This window comes from Podarcis raffonei, chromosome 1, assembly GCF_027172205.1.
Source record: "Podarcis raffonei isolate rPodRaf1 chromosome 1, rPodRaf1.pri, whole genome shotgun sequence".
Lineage (NCBI taxonomy): Eukaryota > Metazoa > Chordata > Lepidosauria > Squamata > Lacertidae > Podarcis > Podarcis raffonei.
Window position 1 is genome coordinate 80,087,632 of NC_070602.1, and position 19,651 is coordinate 80,107,282.

At 44.1% G+C, this 19,651-nt stretch overlaps 2 protein-coding genes across 11 annotated transcripts in view; one reads left to right on the forward strand and one right to left on the reverse strand.

Moving 5' to 3' along the window:
- Positions 1-13,574, reverse strand: part of DAGLA (diacylglycerol lipase alpha) — an 88,179-nt gene extending 74,605 nt beyond the window's left edge. For 3 of the 10 annotated variants that reach the window (XM_053396883.1, XM_053396900.1, XM_053396819.1), the window contains exons 1-3: positions 13,491-13,574; positions 11,553-11,731; positions 7,851-7,983 (exon numbers count right to left, since the gene is read on the reverse strand). The gene's annotated coding sequence lies outside the window, so the exon portion shown is untranslated. Of the gene's footprint in view, positions 1-7,850; positions 7,984-8,336; positions 8,392-11,552; positions 11,732-13,116; positions 13,298-13,490 lie in introns of those variants that run through there. The other 7 variants (XM_053396892.1, XM_053396845.1, XM_053396828.1 and 4 more) reach the window with 6 other exon arrangements.
- LOC128411198 (basic proline-rich protein-like) lies at positions 13,147-17,823 on the forward strand. Its single transcript, XM_053383724.1, has 3 exons — positions 13,147-13,656; positions 14,919-14,992; positions 17,572-17,823. Exons 1-3 carry the CDS (start codon positions 13,147-13,149, stop codon positions 17,639-17,641), a joined length of 654 nt encoding a protein of 217 aa, XP_053239699.1. The 3' UTR covers positions 17,642-17,823.
- The last annotated feature ends 1,828 nt before the right edge of the window (positions 17,824-19,651 follow it).

Here is a 19,651-nt window from a genome sequence, read left to right on the forward strand (position 1 = left end):
CATGATCTGCCACTGGTTTTGGAAGAAAAAAGTTCAATGGTCACTATCTTTGCTGCTAATTTTCAAATGTCTCTTGAAGATCTTTGTATGCTGGCAGGCCTATTCAGTTGTTTAAACTTTTTCAAGATGAACCAGTCATTTTTAGTGTCATATTGTATTTCTTTATGGTATTTTTATGTACTTGTGTATTTGTTGTACACTCCCTAGATATTTTCATTGGGACGCGGGTGGCGCTGTGGGTTAAACCACAGAGCCTAGGAGTTGCCGATCAGAAGGTTGGCGGTTCGAATCCCCGCGACGGGGTGAGCTCCCGTTGCTCGGTCCCAGCTCCTGCCCACCTAGCAGTTCGAAAGCACGTCAAAGTGCAAGTAGATAAATAGGTACCGCTCCGGCGGGAAGGTAAATGGCGTTTCCATGAGCTGCTCTGGTTCGCCAGAAGCAGCTTAGTCATGCCGGCCACATGACCCGGAAGCTGTACGCCGGCTCCCTCGGCCAATAAAACGAGATGAGCGCCGCAACCCCAGAGTCAGTCACAACTGGACCTAATGGTCAGGGGTCCCTTTACCTTTACCCTAGATATTTTACATGGAGGACAGTCTACAAATACGTTTTATTAATTAAAAAAATGTTGTGGGCAGACATATTTGATCTCTGATTACCTGAGTAAAATGATTTAAATCTCCTTTGTGTATGTTACAAGGACTTGTTTGGGAGAAATTAATGTAAGCACAATAAAGAGTTGATGACCATGAGATGATTTTCAAATATATGGAATTTTGGAATATATGATACATGACAAATAAATAGCTTTAAAATCATTTTATGAGCAGGGAGAGGATGAACAGGAAGTTTACTTTTATCATTCCAAAGCTGAATAGCTTCCAACAGCTAGTTAATTGTTCCCATTTGGTTCCACCTATGTTTTGATTTTTATAGGGGCTATTATCTTATTGGCTAATTACTAGATTTTCATATTGGTGACTACAAAGTAGTGAGCAGAAAACAATGCATAACAAAGGCCACTAAACTAACAGCAGGGAACAACTGGTTTAGATGACAAATTTCCCCAGCAGAGAGCTGATTAATCAAGCTCTGTTTGAAATTCTGTATTCCGGAACAAGCACTAGGATCAGGAAGCTAAAGATATTTCGGAGAGCACTTGATTTGAAATTCTACTTCTTTCCCTCCTATTGGAACTGCTCACTCTGAGACTGGAAGGAGAAACTTCCTGGATTAAACTGACAGTGCTCCACTGCAGAACTCATTCTACACTTTCTAAGATATATGCAAAATGGAGAAAATATAACACAAGCATACCACTCTGAAGAATAAAACAAAATAGATTTGAAGCTTTACTCTGTTATGTTGTCTTGCATCACAAAACCTAGCTCTGCTGTTTAGCTACAGTGGAAGATTTTCAGGAGATAATGAAAGGGAACAGAGCAGAAAAGGGACTAGTTAGCCCAAAGAAGTAGGAATCTTTCACCCAAGCCTTTGTAAAATTGCAAAAGGTTTAGCTATTACATCCACCAGTGATTTTATCACCATTGCATACATCTACATACAGTGGTACCTCAGGTTAAGTACTTAATTCGTTCCAGAGGTCCCTACGTAACCTGAAAGTGTTCTTAACCTGAAGCACCACTTTAGCTAATGGGGCCTCCTGCTGCCGCCGCGCCGCCGGAGCACGATTTCTGTTCTCATCCTGAAGCAAAGTTCTTAAACTGAAGCACTATTTCTGGGTTAGTGTAGTCTGTAACCTGAAGTGTATGTAACCTGAGGTACCACTGTATCAGAAATGCAGCTTAATCCAACTATGACAGGTATGGGGGACCCCCCCCCCCGATGTTGCTGGGCTTCTTCTCCCAAGTTTGCCAGCTAGCATGATCAGGGATGACAGGAGTTGTAGACCAAAAACATACATGGAAAAGTTAATGGATTGTCTGTTGCAGCTATGGATCAAAACTGAAAACATACACATACAATTTTTATTTTTATTAGGGCAGACCTCTGTATCAATAGATCTGGACTAGAAAACAAAACTACAGTAATAAGCAGACGCTATTAAAGTGACTGGAAATAGATTTCAACTTAATAATGAGGTCTTCAGTTTTCTAGGCACTAAAGCAATTATGCTCCTGAATCTTTCCCATCACTATCTCTAACAGGTTAAAGGAAGAAAGAAGGGTTTCAAAAGCCTAACTTCTCTAAATAGCTAAAATCATGCTAGGTATTATACAGACATTATCCGCTCTTTGCCCAGATAAATCCTTTCCTCTCTTCTTGCAGTATTTGAATACTACAACATTCTGGCTAGGACCACCTTTTTTCTGGCAGGACTCCTAACACCTTCAACTAGGGCATGACAGGCAGAAATTAAGCAGCTGACGCTTTTGCTAGAATGATGATAAAGAAAAGCTTTAGGTGTAATTCCCCTCAGCCATCATTTAGTTGGTATGTGCAAAGCTCCTTCCCCCTCCTCAAAAAACAACAACAAATGTTGACAACTCTAATGCTGGCAAACTCATGGGAGTGATAAAGTTTTTTTAAATGTTGGTTACAAAACCCAGTCAGTCCAACCCACCCAAAGTCAAACACTATTTATATCCTCTTGACTTAAATGTAAGAAAGTTAAGCATGAACTCAAATCTCGCCCACAGAAATGAACAGGGCATATAGTGCAATGCTAAGCAGGGACCTTACTGGTGTCTTCTATAGACCTCCAAGCCAGACTGAAGACTTGGGTGATGCTTCCTGGAGTGGATTACCAAATATTCAAAAATGAGAGATATAGTAGTCATGGAAGACTTCAGCTACCCCAATATTTGTTGGAACTCAAACTCTTCCAAGAATGTAAAGGTAAAGGACCCCTGACAGTTAAGTCCAGTCGCGAACGATTCTGGGGTTGCGGCATTCATCTCGCTTTACTGGCCGAGGGAGCCGATGTTTTTCCGCAGACAGTTTTTCCGGGTCATGTGGCCAGCATGACTAAGCCACTTCTGGCGAAGCCAGAGCAACGCACGGAAATGCCGTTTACCTTCCCGCCGGAGCGGTACCTATTTATTTACTTGCACTTTGACGTGCTTTCGAACTGCTAGGTGGGCAGGAGCAGGGACCGAGCAACAGGAGCTCACCACGTCGCGGGGATTCGAACCGCCAACCTTCTGATCGGCAAGCCCTAGGCTCAGTTGTTTAGATAAATTCCCCAATTCCCTTGCTGACAATTTCAATTCCCAGAAGGTGGAAGAAGCAACAGGAGGGTCATCTCTCTTGGACCTGGTCCTCACTAACAGGAAGGAACTGATCAACCAAGTGAAAGTTCAGGGAACCTTGGGAGGATGTGATCATGTCCTCCTGGGTTTCATTATACACAGGCAAGAGTGTAGTCGGACATGCACTCTGGACTAGAGCTGGGCAATATCTGGTTTTCAACACTGTGATGTATCACCAGCTAAACATCCTGATATACTGATATATCACAATGTCTGAAATATGAATGGAGCTATGTAGAGGCATTGGCTTACTTCACAGTTTTGCCCACACTGTGATTTTTGCCACCGCCTGCTCTTTTGATTCACTGCCCCCTACAGGAGGCAGGGCAGAGCTGAGCTGGCAGAGTTAACAGGGACTGCAGAAATCAAGAGATGCATTGGCTGGCTTCATGGTTTTTCCCACATTGTGATGTTTGCATAGCACACGTGCACCCACCCACCCTGATTTGTGATATATTGCCAGGTCAAAAATTAGAAGCCCTGTAGTGTGGGTTAGACTCTCATTAAATTAAGGCCATCCATATGACATCCCCTTCAACCAACAACAATCTTGCTCATTTCCCTCTCTATGGACAATCCAACAAATGGTTAAAAATTCGAAACCTAACCACTCCATCCATCCCATTAGTGCTTTCTGTGGGGCTGGATGGATAAATCTTCTCAGCTACTTCCATATCCATGACCCCTCATTCACCCTTACCTTCATTTCTTTTATGACAGTGCTTGTGTCTATTTTTGGATAGGCTCTGCCTGGCACGAAAGCAGCCACTTTAAAAAAAAAAATTTATTTGTACTGATCTGTTGCGGGGGGTGGGACAGGGGGAGTAAATGTTTTTCAAATAGTTTTGAAATCTCCAACTTTAGAGGGTTGAGATTTGTGATTCCTTTTTCACTTTTACTGGCTTCCACCTACCTGTATGTACTTGCAAGCCTTCTTATTTGTGCACAATATTGGATGTTAGAAAAAACAATAAAATAGCAACACAAATAAAAGGAGCATAATGGAAATATATCATAATTAAATAGTTTTGCTATTTTCCATAGCTAGTTGTTGTTTTTTAAGGGTGTGAGAGCAGGTAAATCTCTCTTTGTACATGTTCGGTTTGTGCTCAAATAGAGGGAATGGAAATAACAGAAGGCAGGGTCAAAAACACACAGTGTGGATTTATCCACCAAAGGATCACAGTCAAAAGATATTAAGCTTGGTTCTGATCAAGTCCACTGTTTTTATTATGATAAAAGTTTATACCCACAACAGGTACTTTCTATCTCATACTGGATTGCAACATCTCATCTCTCTTTCCTTGCTCAAATGAAACTACGTTTTTCTTCCAAGTTCTGACTATACTTCAGAGGTTTTTAAAGAAGTGTCAGTCTTATGTATTCAGACAAAGACTTGAATCTTACACCTAAATCAATGGCTACAGAAGCTAAGAAAGAGTGGGAGTCACTTACATTTTTGCACATATTAGCTTTCAGTTGCCTTACAGCAGTGGTTTTCAATCAGTGTGCCAGCCATGGGACCCTGAGGTGCCTTGAATGATAGTCAGGGGTGCCGTGAGCAACACTGGCCTCTGGCCTCGTTTCTTCCCTCCACTGATGCCCTCTCGCGTCTCTGCCTCCCAAAGTCTTGCACGAGTGTTTGTTGCAGCGGCCCTGGCTACATGCTCCCCAGGCAAATAGTGCCTGACCAGGGGGTACTGGCCGACAGAAACTGAGAAGGCCTTGGAGTAAGCAAGCAAGTGGGTGAGGGAGCCCAGCCAGCCAGTCCACCAGCCCTTACTGTTGGGAATGGTCAGACAAGTGGGAGGCCGGAAAGCCAGACAGGAGTTGCACTGGCTTCTCTTGTGTTTTCTGTGTGCAAGACCTGTCTGGGAATAGAGTGTCTGGTGCTGAAGGTGCGCCTTTCCACCATGCAGGCCCGGCAGTGCTCACTGTTGTCACTGCTACCTCCCAAGGTAAGGTGCTGGCCCCATGTTCACCTTTGGTCAGTCTTCACTGGGCCACTAAGGCTGGGGGAATCCTCTTCCAAGGCCCCTGTGGAGCAGTGTGAGGGGGCACCTATATTTGGGGTGGGGTGGGGCAGCTCAGAGACCAGGCGCAGCAGCAGTGGTTGCCTAGAGGACTCCCAAGGAGAGTGGAGAGGGGGCTGAAGGAACACTCCACAAGGGAGGGTGTTTGAAAAAGGGTGAGAGGCTGCCAGCTCTGCAGGCAAGGGGTGACATAACTGAGCTCCTGAGTCCCACAGGGGTGCTGCAGAAAGAAGGTAGCTGGTCAAGGGAGCCGTGGACTCAAAAAAGTTGAAAACCTCTGCCTTACAGTATATGTTAAGCCTATTAAATGCTTGCTTTCCAGCAAAACTAGTTAGACAGCATCTGCCATCTCAGTGTGACTTCTTGAAAAGAAACAACTCACGTATTCAAATTTAGTGTGTTTCTTATTCTGCAAAGCTTCCTTTTGGCATGATGTGTAAGAAACCATTCAATCATAAAACAAAATAGCTTTTTCACGTTTTTCAAGCAGTTCCCATTGATGTTCATTGCACATGGCACTGATTCACATCAAAGAAACCACACCCCAAGGAAGGAAGGAAGGAAGGAAGGAAGACTATAAACTCCATAGCATTTGTTTCCATGGCTCACTTGCCCCCAAAAGATGTTACATACTGGCACAAAGCCTACTGGGAACAATAGCCTATTCACATGGACTGACCCATCTGCCTGAGAAATATTGGATCATCATAATCTAGTACAATATATTGTATGTATGCATACACCTTGGCATGGCATTATTATATATTAGCATTATACATGCACTGAAGTACATGTGTATGGATTGAAGTACAGGGAATACCACACAGATGTGAAGTACTGATAGAAGTTACAGCAGCATTTTTCAACTTACATGTTCTATACCAAATGCACATGTTACACTACATCTCCATTGTTTACACACAGAATCACAAAGATAGATGTACCTCTGGGAACTAACTAAATATGATAGCATAGCTGTTTACCTTCACAGTGTTTCCCTTGCTCTAAAGATCTGAGTTTAATTGTGAAAGACATGGTAGAACAGTGACTAGTCTGTGCAATAGCACGTGGGGTCTCTTGCATACAAAATGTGTGCTCTATCATTGAGAGACAGATGTTTATTCCACACACCCATAGTATAATCAATAAAAGTTGGCCCAGCTTCTCAATCTATTTCAACCTCCCCTACCTGGTGCCCTCCAGACGTTTTGGAGTACAACTCCCATTGACCATGATGCTGACTAGAACGCATCGGAGCTGATCTATTAAATGACTGCAATCCTAAGTATACTTATAAGGAAGCATGTCTCACGGAAATTAAAACTCACCTCCAAACTGACATGGTTAGGCTTCGGTTGTTAGCTTCCCATTCTGGGAGACCAACACTGCGAGGATATCCTCATTCAGACTGTAATGTATGATCAGTGGAAACAGTTGGTCCTAGCAAGTATTAACAACTCTCTCCAACCTGATAATTGCCACCTGCCCAGATTTTAACTTGTCTGAATTAATTTTAAGATGCATTTTAATTAACTGATGTCTGTTTTTATGCATATTGTCTTGTTTTTATGATGTTAGCTGCTCTGAGCCCGGCCTCGGCCGGGAAGGGCGGGATACAAATAAAAAATTATTATTATTATTATTAATGTTACTTGGGTTGCATTACAATCTGTTGCTAATTCTCACAAGGAGCCCTAAGACATTTCACAGATAAGCACTGGCATATCTCTTGCCCATAGCATTCTGTTGAAAGTATATTATATGTGTGAAAGAGGGAGGAGAGATAAAGTTTTAAAAAATTGTATTTCCAGCTTTCAGTATTAAGAGACATTTACAACATTACTGAGTGACAAAGAAATGCCCCTCTATCATGACATTGTTTCCTGTATTACTCAACACATGAACAAGTGCAACTGTAACTGTAACTCAACACTCAAATCTACATACATACATTTCAAAAGTCTCAAATAACATGATACTCTATACACACATACTAAATGAAGCGTCTTCTTACAAAACTTGCTACAGTGAATATACTGGGCAGGATTCAACTAACCAGTCCCACAGCAGAAGCCCACCCAAGGATATCCACTAGCGCAACAGGGCTTTCCCCCCTGAAACTGGCTGGGGTGTGTGTCATGAGGAACCCCAGAACAGCATTCAGGGAGAAGAGAGGGGGGATTATGCCATCTGGCAAGCTGAAAATCTTGCACTGACTGAAAGATTGCCATATTGTTAGTTGAATTCATTTCAATAACTGAACCTGTCTTTTCTGGAATATTTCTTTTACAAAAAGTGGGTGGGGGACGTAATTATCTGTACTCATTTAGCATCATTATTTCTGATTCAATAGCAGAAAGTTATGTACCCAGATATTATATCTACATTGCTGATTATTCTCCCTAATTACACAATTGTTTTCAGTTCTTTAAAATGAAAACCATCATTTGTAATCATTTGAGGAACTAGCTTTCTTACTCTCCTCTAAGCTCCACCAATAGAGAAGTTAAACATCCGTTTCAACAGTTATTGTCAGATTACTTACATGACTCTTCAACTTTAAGTCAGTAGTTCCTGCTACAAGCATGTGATTATTTACACTTTCCAGTAAGGCTTCGTCCATGTATGTTTTCCTGAGTCAAGTTTTATAAACTTCAAAATCCACAGCTGGGCAATATCTTTATTAGGATTACAAAATAATAAGTAAGCTTTGTGAAGTGATTGGTTGCATTTAATAGACAGAGAATAGCCTACTTAAGGCTTGCTTCAAAATACTAGACTTTCTGGTATGTGTGGGCAGTAGCTTGTTCCTTTGGCCTAAAGACTATTAGAGCTTAATCACACTACCAGCTAACAACACATGGTTCAACTATATTTCAGCCATTACAGTAGACTACCCCCAACTCCTATTCAATACATTCACAATATATGACAGTCACCATGCTGTAGAGGAGGAAAGCTTTGCTACCTAGGATGATGTATATCTATCTATCTATAATCTATCTACCTACCTACTTACCTACCTACCTACCTAGGGAAGGACAGATATGTTTCAACATTGATGACAATGTGTCGCTGTCAAAGACCTAAGAATTAAGGTGGAAGGTAAGAGATTCATAAATCAGTGTACCATTACCACAAGGGAAGGTGGTAGCCTTGCTTGTGTTCTGTTTTTGAAAAAATGCTGCATGAGTAGTTCATAAAATGAGTCTGATATGGTAGTGGTGTCATTTTTACTAAGATTTCACATGTGCTATCTAACAGATTGCACAAACACATTCTAAACAGTGGTTCTATGAGCAAAACTCCTTGCTCCCATACAGAATAAATTACAGTTTGAATGCTTCAAACCACTGGAATGTTTTCAGCTATACTTATACATTATTACCAACACAGCTCACCATACAGATACTGCCTAGCAGCAACCGAAGTAACCAATGAAAAAACCAAATTATGCCAGGTGTATGCTTACCAATACAGGAGTTTATGCTATCCTGTAATTCTATTATTTCCCAGCTGCCACCACTTCTGCACATTTTCTGCACAATCCGACCACACAGAAGTTTCCTCCTGCTACCCAATATAAAATGCAGTAACTTCTCTATTACACTGGAGTATAGTATCAGAAATCAGTATGTGAGGTCTGTGTGATGAGGCAAACAACTATATATTTGTACAAGCAATCACTTTTTCAGAAACGCAGAAGTGTTGTAGAGATGTAACTGCCTGATGATACACACTTCTCTGTTTTCCATTACAAGCTTGGCCAAATCATTGCTGCATACTCCATCATTTTTCAAGCTAAGCCCTGAAAATAAGGCACAGTCTGACCACCACTTCTGCAACTTCATTTATATATTTTGGTGTAATTGCTGTGGGCATCCACAGGCATGACAAATAGAGCAACTCTTCCTATCCCTTGGCTTTTACTCCAAGTGGAGTATTCCCTTTCTCTCTCCTCCAATTCCTGTGGCACCCCACTTTCTCCTCCCCAGGTGCTACATTTTCTTCCCTCTAGTCTCCCTGATTGTTTCCCTTGCCCTCCTATCCTCTCAGTCATGTATGTTTCTTCTTTTCTTCTGCTAAGATGTTGTTTCAAGCTTTTAATGCTCCCAACCTCCTCCTTCAACTCCATGTAGGTTTCATGGCAGGGGAAGTCACTTAATGATGAAGGGGCAGTGAGGACAGCACTTAAAATCCACAGCTGCCATGGGGAAGGCACAGTGGTTCCACTGTCCCCACGAGTGCCATGCTGGCGACGTCAGAACTATGAGCATTGAAGTGTCAAATAGTTTTGAACTTTGCTGTTGCTTCCGTTTACAGTAATGCCTTTTTCCACAATGAGCACGACTCATACAGCAGACCAGTCTCTGCTGCAGTATTAACACTGCAACACCCCCACAAACATCTTATTAACTGAGTTGGTGCAGGGGTAGTAAGGTCTGCATGGGAGTAAAGGCATTTGCCCTGGAATCCATTTCTCCTCACTTCTAAGGGTGGGTGCCCACTGCAGTAACTTAATACTAATGTAAAAGTACATGTTCAGAAGCACTTTTATTTCTTTCTTCACATATTAGAGGGCTCACCCCTAGTACTGAAAATAGATTATTGCAGGGCTGAAACCCAGAACAGTTTAAACCTTGATAATGGCACAATTTTTTAGCAATGCGTGGAACCCTTTTCTTTTGAAATTTATAAATTGTCTTTTTCTTTGAAGAAACAACATGGTCAAAGATATGACGTGGTATTGCTAATGGGCAGGATGAAAGAAGGAAGGGTGGGGCTCTGATCAATAAGACCAACAGTAGCTTGCAAGCAACTTCTCTACTTACATCACAGTACAATACAGAAGTAAAGCACTCTAAATAAGGCCCAGCCAACAGCTGAAAATGCACTTCATCTCATGAAGAACACTGAATTTCAGAGTATGGGATGGCTTGCAGCCGATATAATAAAACTATTACCAAAACCCTATTGTGGACTTAGTGGCTGTAGCTTCACCACCAGTGCTGAATACAATTTCACTTTGCAATGAGTGAAAGGGGGGTGGGGGACCTGGTGGGACTCTGTCTTCCGAGCTCACCTTCAGCAGAAGTTCTCATCAACATAATAAGATTCTATTGGCAGTAAGGAGCTTATCTGTGCTATTTTACAGATGGAGCAGGGACAAAATTTGCAAGGCCTAACAGAAGTATCATAAGTGCTGTTAATCTTAGTTTGGATGAATGTAGCATAATAGGCAATACAATCCTTAACAGTATGACCTCTCTGCTTAAAAAAGGCAAAAATCATCTGTTCCACTAAGCTCATTATTATCACGAGGATGTCTTTGTAACAGATGAATGAAACAAAATGTACATTCCTTAATCAGAAGGTTTGTGAGCCTTGATATCATAGCACACACAGTCCTCAGAATACTCTCAATTATTTATTAAAACATTGAATTTCATGACATGCTCTGTTTAGCAAGACTTTGGTAGAACAGCGCAGAATTAAGCAATTGTGCCTGGTCATCAAACAAAGGGGGGAGAGGAGCACTTGATCCAAGAAATCACTAGTATATCAAACGTTACCCATTTACACTCATAGAAAGCAGCTCTATTATCTATTTTCACTGTGAGCAGCACTGTCTTCTCTAGGAATACCTCTGCACATCAACCAAAGAAATGGCATAATCCAGTGCACTGAATTAGCGATCCACCCATTAACATTGTATTCCAAAGTCTTAAAACACATTCACCATTTGACCACCCTTCCCACAGGCATCCTTCACACATCCACAATCAGATCATTGGCTGCGTCTTTTAATAAGCACATGTAATATTAATATAAAATGCCCCTCAAGTGGGTACTTGTCCAGTCCAGATCACAAGCGTGTAGAAACACACACCATAGTTGCAACCTGGCTATAGGCTTATCCCCCAATTCCATTTTTGCCTGTGTCTGTAAGGCTTTTGAGGCAGTATGTTCCAAAATTTGTCTTGTTCTGATCTCAGTGTGTGACTTCTAGACAATTATAGCTATTTCCCTCCATATGAATCTATCAGGATCCTACAATAAGGGTGCTGAACTAGAATCTGGGAGACTAAGGTTCAAATCCCTACTCAGCTTGGGCCACTTACAGCTTCTCAGCCTAGACTACCTCACAAGGTTGTTGTGAGGATGAAGCGGGTGTGGGAGAAGCATGTATGGCACCTTGCGCTTCTTGAAGGAAAGGGAGGATATAAATATATACAAAGGACTGTACCTCAATGGTAGAATACATGTTTTGCATCCAGAAGATCTCCGGTTCAATCCCTGGTATCTCCAGGCAGGACTGGGAATGCTCCCGTCAGAAACCCTAGACAGCTGCTGCTTGTCAGTGTCGACAGTACTGAGCTAGATGGACCAGTCGACTGACTCAGGATAAGGCAGCTTCCTGTAAACCTGTGAAATAAATATATCAATCTGAGTCTCTTCTCTGTGTACTCCCTCCAAGAGATGTCCAAAGCATGGCAACAAGAAAACAGGCTTTTTCTGTGTCAGCCCCCAGTTATGGAAAATATTCCTCAGGGAAGCTCCTCTGGTGGTGACACTGTCATGCTGTCAGGCAAATACATATTTATTTTTCCGGGCATTTGGATAGTGACCTGGCTTTTGGTGGTCATTTGGTGTCAATTCTAGTTTTGCATGGGGATACTTATTCTTTAGATATTTTGGAAGAATTCTGCGGTATGTTTGCATTCTATTGTTTTAAGGAATACTTTCATATATATTGTATTTTTTGCATTTTATTTATTGTTTGTTAAGTTTCTTTGGGGCTTCCACTGGTTAAGGGATGCAATTCACAATTTTATAAACTGAACTGAACTAAGCCAAACCTAATAATCCAAACATAAACACAATGTCCTATCAAAATGAGGCATGCTTAAATTCTGTGTAAGTCAATGGTACTAAAGCTACAATCCTAAACACACAGAAGTATCCTTTGAATTGAAAAGGACTTCTGAGCAAACATGCATAGGATCATACTGCAAGGTCTCATTACATTTCCATGTAATCTGAGCACATGTAACTTTCAACAGATTGCACCCAGTGATAATATTGCCTGATATTCAGGCCCAGCAAGTATGTTCTTGTGGAGACAACCCACTCAGATATAAAGGACCAGTTCCTTCCCCCACTCCTTCAAGATACAGAAAGAGTCCTCCTTTTCCTGCGAAGTAAATGCCTATTAATACAAATCCAGCAACCATACTGCACATGCAAAGGCGAATGACATTTTCTTCTGCAATCCAAGACAGGAACACCAAAATATATTAAGGAAGTAGCTTCAGACCGCCAGCTCCGCCAAGGGCCAGCATGAGCCCAACATAAACCACCGTGGTGTTGAGTGTCCAGATTAAATTCAGCAAAAACGGATCGTTACAAAACTGCTGTGCCGAAGGCCACAAAATTCCTTCCTTTCCACGCAAGCACGCGCGCGCACATCCATCTGCGCCTGCTACCCGGGAGCCCCAACCCCGGCTTCTCGATTTCCCGACGTCCAAATGAATCTCGCAACCAGCCCACCCTACCTAGTCCTGGAAGAGGGCGCTGAGCGGACCCGGGGGGAGGAAGGGAGACGCAGCCCAAGGCCACATGAAAAGCCATTGCCAGAGCCACCCGAGGATGCGCTTCCGCCTCCTCCTCCGCCCCCACGTCGTGCTCCTTTCCCTCCGCTCCGAGCCGCAGGCTGTGCCCCGCACGGTCCCCTCCCCGATCAGGGGAAGCGGGCGGAGCGGGCACCTTTTTGGGCAGCAGGAGAGCTCTAGGGCGCGCTGCTTCCTTACCCGTCCTGCTGCCATGCCGGCGGAGCGGCGATGCCGGGGTTCGGGATGCTTCCCCGTTCACCATGGCAACGGGGCCCTCCACCTCTGGCAGCGGCGGCGCTGCGGGGGTGGGCAGGCGAAGGCACCCGCTGCCTTGCCGCCGCGTTGCCATATGCCAGGGCAGGGGCGCCTCTCGGCTCGCTCCCGCGCGGGAGACGCAACGGCCTCCCTTCGCCGCCAAGGAGCGAGGAGGTGTCCTCCGCCCCCCGCCCCGCCCCGCCTGCCTCCCGCCCCGCTCATGCCAGGGGCGCGCCTTCACTCCTCGCCCGCAGCGACAGAGGGGGCACCCGCCCTCTCTTCACCCCACCCCACCCCGCTCTCCCGCAGCCGCTCACCCCTTTGCCGCCGTCTCCGCCGCCGCCGCCACCGGGCCGAAGCCGCAGCCGCCTCCATCCCGGGGCTCGGCAGCCACCCCGCACCCCACCGCCCCAATTCTCTAATGCCGCCTCCGCTCGTGCCAGGGCCGCCTCCGCCCGCCGGGCCGCCCACTGCGTCAGCTCCGTAAGTCCCGCTACGCACCCAGCGGTAACTATGGCGACAGCGGGGCCTTCCTGCGCCCTCTGCTGTCGGGAAGCGCGGGCCTGGCGAAGCGAGCTGGCGAAAAGAGGAGGCCTCGCGGGGGAGGAGGGGGCGGCCGATTGCACGCACCTCGGGGCAAAGAGAGGCGGGTGCTGAGAGGGGAAAGAGAAGCCTTCCTTCTCTGCTAAATTCCTAAAACGAGGTTTTCCTTTGCTATGCTCGAGCCTGTCTAGAATCCTTGCCATGTCCCCTGAAAGGGACCCTTGCTGTTTAATAATTTGGGGGGGGGGGAGCAGTGGTTTCTCAGTGTCGAAGGAAGAGCTCTCTGCACATGCTTAGAAACCTGTTTATCCTCCTAAATCTGAGGTTAGCTTTGATATGAAAAACAGTTTTCACTCCAGAGCCCTGGCATAAATTAAACAATACAGTAGGAAAGGGGGAGGGGGAGAGAGTTGAGTGGTGGCAGACTGGTGCAATTAGTTTTTTGTTTCATGGAGGAGTCAGTTTGCATAAGAAGGAGCAGCAAGGGCATAAGGAATGCACTGACATTTGTCATTTGACAATGTGAAATAATCCAGTGCATTTATTGTTCCTTGTGTCTTGAGGAATTTTCAGGCTTGACTGAGAACAAGGAAGCACACCCAGGGGCCAGGATCTAAAATACAGTTCCCAGTGAGCTTCCATATGCTTGTTCCACTTCAGTGGCCCTGCAGTTCTGATTACAGCTTTATAATAATATAATATTGCCCTGCAAGTTGCTTCCCAAATTCAGTGGACCTTTGAGAACAGCAGTCATCCAGTGGAGGTCTTCCCTCAGTGACACATGCATTGGTTACAATCCAGTCTGAATTGCTGTAATGTGCTCTATGTTCCGTGATTCCCTTTGGTTCCTGACACAATATAGTTAGCCTCCTGAAAGATTTACAAATACTTGGCAGCCTCATGAAAGATTCACAAATAGTTACTTTATTTCTGTAGCACAGGGTTGGTTTTTTTACCCAGAGTTCCATGGAACCCTCAGCTTCTGTGAGCATGCCCCAGGGTTCCACAAAACTGTACAACCTCCCACCTTAGGCACTTCACAATCCCCTCTTGTGGCAGGCAGGTAGTCACTCCCACTCGTCCAATCATCTCAAATAATACTCCAAGTTATAATTATTGAGTACAATTACTTGCCTTTGGTTTTTGTAATTGTGAAAGAAATTGCTTATTACTTTTCTTTCTTTCTCTTGCTGTGGAGGCAGGGAGGATTGTGGTTGCACTGCATCTATGACAACAAGTTAAAGATGATCCTCTACCAGGAACACATAATTTCAAAGTAAGTGCTATAGGGCATGCTGCAGCTCTGTGCCAGTAACCAGGGGCAGAAATCCAGAATGCAGTTTTAAGTTCTCGTCCTCTGTCAGTTTCTGTAGGAAATGTGAGTCCCTTGGGCTGGATAGATGACAAGGCCAAGGAAGGGAGGGCCCAGAGCTGCAAAAATCAGCAACGAAAGATTTGGGAAGGCTGGCCTTCAACAGTTCTTCAGAAGTCTTTAATAAAAGGATAAGTTACACATCAACAAAATAGTGAGGTCCAGGCAATTGTCCACAAGAAGTTTGTGATGAAAATGCAGAACAGTAGCTTAGCAGGACAGGCTTGGGCTTCAAGAAATATTCATTTATTGGTTCGCTTTTAACAGTCAAGAGGTGTGACACAATACAAGAAATGTTTATTCAATCAAGTAGGGAGTCCAATTGGCAGTATACAAATTTAATAACTAAAATGAACAATAAACAATAAAATACACCAGCAGCTCTGGAAACACTCTGGAAACAAGTTGTTCACTTAGCAACCCTCCTCCCTCTTTCTTGAGATACTTTGCTATCTCCACTTCCAGATAAATGTTTAAGTGCTAAATTAACTCTGGAAGAAACTACCATCTGGATGCAGCAGACTAAAAAGCAAGGACTTTAATTGAATAAAAGGGAAAGCATTTGAACAGCAACAATATACATCTTTTAGACAGAAATAAGACAGTGGGATCATTTTCCTTGAACAGATCATTAGCTGCCTTGATTCATGTGAATGGGTCTTTCGCTGTAGTTTTGCCTGACTAACTTGGTCAGTAACCAGAGACTTAACAGAAGAAGCTAAGTGGTGCTTATTGCTCTAGAATACTTCTCCACTCTTCGGAATCATAGAATTGTAGCATTGGAAGGGTCCCAAGGGTCATTTAGTCCAACCCCTTGCAATGCAAGAATCCCCCGTGCACAGCTAAAGAATCTCTAATGGATGGCCATCCAACCTGTGTCTTAAAACTTCCACTGAAGGAAAGTTTACCACCTTCTGACGCGGTCCTTTTCACTGTCTTCCTGTTGTAGTGTCCATCAGAGTTTGGAAGTGGGACAGGAAGGAAAAGCTAAAAGGAGGTTTTCCAGTTTGAATTTGGAGAAAGAAACAAGACATGGCTTATCCCCCTTCCCCTCCCAAGTGTATATCTCAGTTCCACCACCTTGGTAGGCCACTTATGTGTGATCATAGGATTGCCCACTTTAATTAAGATCCGGGATGAATGAGTTGCCTGGAACCAGATGCATCTTAGCTCCTATTCAGAAGCAAGTATCAAGTCTAGATAAGGGTGCATAGGTTTGCAGTCTGAAGCAACTCCACCCATTCACCATTGCCAGCTCCTTATGCCACCTCTTTCCTGCCAAATCTCTCTTCAGAATACATTTTCCAGGAAGACTTTAGCCCAACCTCTTAACCTTCACTTCCTAGAAATACTAAGCTAACTGCATTCATAGTTTCCATGATTCTGTCTTCCCTCCCTTCTTGTCCTCCCATTGTCTCCCTTTTGTTGAGATTTAGATGGCATGTTCCTTGGGGTAGACTGTTTTGCTTACGTTATAGTGTACATAAAGAATAAATAGGGAATAAACAAAGCAGTAACTGCTGGATGCTATTGCGACTAGTACCTTTTACTACACAGGCATTTTGTGTTCAGTGCAACTTACGACTTTTTCTTGTCTGGTTCCTTAAGGAAAGGGCCCATTTGTTAAGCAGCACTTGACTGCGTACATATGCCTCTGCTGCAGGTTTTGCTAAATTAAAGCACCACAGCAAAGAATACAAAATCATGCACTGAGTCACCAGAGGGAATTCTGTTTAGGAGATTCCAGGCGTGTTGGTGGCTTATTTGTGTCTGTTAGGCCTCTTTGCAGCATTGCAACCCACCCCTAATCACATTTACCTAATGTTCTATTGATTTAAATGAAATTTTATTCAGAATAAGTGTACAGAGGACATCAGCCTTTGCATCTTGAACTTGCTAGGACTGCTCAAAGAAGACTGTTCACATTATCTATTTTTGGACACCCCCCCCCCGTGAGGAATAAATTCTATTTACATGAGACAACAATCACATTTTCAAAGCTAGCGTAGAATGTGAAGCCATGGGTGGCCTTGGTATTACAACTCTACTTCCAGGCTACCACCAGCAAGCAGTCTAAGGCAAAGGTAGCCAATGGGATCCCCTCCAAATGTTGACAATGCAAAAAGAACACAAGAAGAGCAAGTCAGATCAGGCCAATAGCCCATCTGGTCCAGCATTCGCTTCTCACAGTGACCAACCAAATGCCTGTGGGAAACCTCCAAGCAGGATATAAGCACAAGGGAACTCTCCCCTCCTGTGGTTTCCAGCAACTGGTATTTGGAAGTATTAGTGCCTCCTAATGTACTCCAACCAAACCAGTATACATTTTAGAGAAGTTCCTTACATAAGTGATACCACATTGTGACGTAACTCTCTTTTATCAGATGTGAATACAACCAGTTAAAGGTCATTCAATAACTTTAAAAGGTGTGGGGGGGAGTACTTATATTCTACTATATCTCAAGAACATTTAATTTGTTCAGCAATTTCAGCGATCAAAAGTTCTGCATTGAATTTTGCAAGATGCAACTCCACTCCGGGACCTTAGGATGAAGGGCAGGGAATGAATGAATGAATGAATGAATAACACAATGACAACAAGTTAATTGACAGTTTTGCACAAAAGAAATGTCAAAGGAATGGTATATATTTTCTGTACATCTATGAATATTTTACAGAAACTGTTGAATTTTTGTTCGTTTGGTTCCTTTAAATAAAGTTTGTTTTTCAACATATAGAAACAAAAAGTACTGTTTAACAATATAATAGTAAAAAAAAAAAAAAGGTAACTCATGTGGTAAGCTAACTCATTCTTCTGCATTTAGCACCATATTTTTGGACATAGTCAAGTTTAGCGAGGTGAACAAACAGGGCCCTCAGAAAGGGCTGAGCAGAGGCACAATATATCCTCCACTGCCAGAGCTTGCTAGTGGTTCACAGGCGGAATCCTTCACATTCCTTGGCTTCTTGTCGAAGGCCTGCAGTGAACCGTCATTTTTGACAGCAATAGACAAGCCCTCTGATAAGGCTCAACCTCCTTGCTCCATGAAACCACCCCGGGCAGATTTCCTTGCTGGCTTCAGTAACAAGAGAAATTAGCTTGTTGCTCTTCCCTACTACAAAATGTGCCTTCCTTGGAGGACTTTGCTTGCCTGAGTCAGTAGGAGCCAGAGATTATATTTCTGCCTGCTTCTGTTAAGCAGCAGCCAAGATTGGCGAACGGCCTGGTTTGCAGTGTAGAGGCTGCTGTCTTGTCGCATGTTGCTACTAGTTTGTCAACTAGGTTTGCACAAAATCTTGCACAGCCCTGTGACTTGCATGCAAAAAACATAACGAATGCTGAATGCTTGCCGCCTCTCTCACTAGTGGAAATTGAACCAATGACAGCTTTTTACCTGTTTCTTCTACCACCCAAATAAGTACCAAATAAGGTTTCAAGGAACACTTATTCATCAGCGCCATCTTCTGGTAAACCAGGGAAACATCAGATTTGGCCTATTTTTTGCTTCTGCAAATACGAAAATGATATTTAAAAGAAATTAAGTTGCAAACGATGTCTACTGTCCACCAGCCTTCAACCCCATACTTGGTGACTATTCTGCAATTGCCCATGAGATGGTATTATAAACCATTCGTGCGGATTTGATACTTGCCCTCTGGTGCTTTTACTGCTATTTTCTTGATCTAAAATACAGAGCAGATAAAGCAACTCTTTTAAACGGGGCAACATTCAGACCAACTCTAGGAAACTGCTGTAGTAGGTCTTGGCAGTTGCACCATCAAGGCTCAACTCTGGGGGCAGAAGACCAGAACCTCAGTAGCAGAAGGAGTAAGTCGCTGCCAAATGCAGCAGGACTGGCTTACCACATTTTGAAGTGGGTAAAGTAATAAACATAATGATAACAATGTCAAGAGGACCATCCCTTAAGTCCCGAGTCTAAAATTACCTATAATTGCAGTCTTGGGTGATGCTCCAGTTTTGGAAGCCTCCCCCCAGCCCTCCCGCCATGCTGGGCTTTGGGAAGGAGGCGTTAGGGCTCTGTCAGGGTCCTAGAGTCCTCCTGTCTCCTTCCCAAAGCTGAGCAAGTGCTAACTAGATTTTGGGAAGGAGGCAGGAGGACTCTAGGCCAGGGGCGTAGGAAGGGGGGTCGGGGCGGTCCGCCCTGGGTGTCACCCTGAGGGGGGGTGACAAAATGGCGGTCGGTCGAGGGCTACACTCACTGTAGGGCGGCTTAGGGTGCGCTGTCGTTATGGGCACCTCGAGCACAGTCTGTATCGGCACCGGGCATGCGCCGTCTGTATCAGTGCTGCGTATGTGCCCCAGGCTGTTTGTCCCACCCCTGTGGGTGCTTTGCCCCGCACCTCGACACCCCGCACCAGGTGCCAGAAAGCCTTCCTTCGCCACTGCTCTAGGCCCCTGACAGAGCCCTCACACCTCCTTCCTGCAGCCAGGCAAGTGCTTACCAGGTGCTCTCTCTCCTCAGCGTCCAATGCATTGGACTGGTCATGCTGCCCTAAAACCACCTCTGCCCTCCCTCAAGTTTTGGGTTATAGTTTAGAACT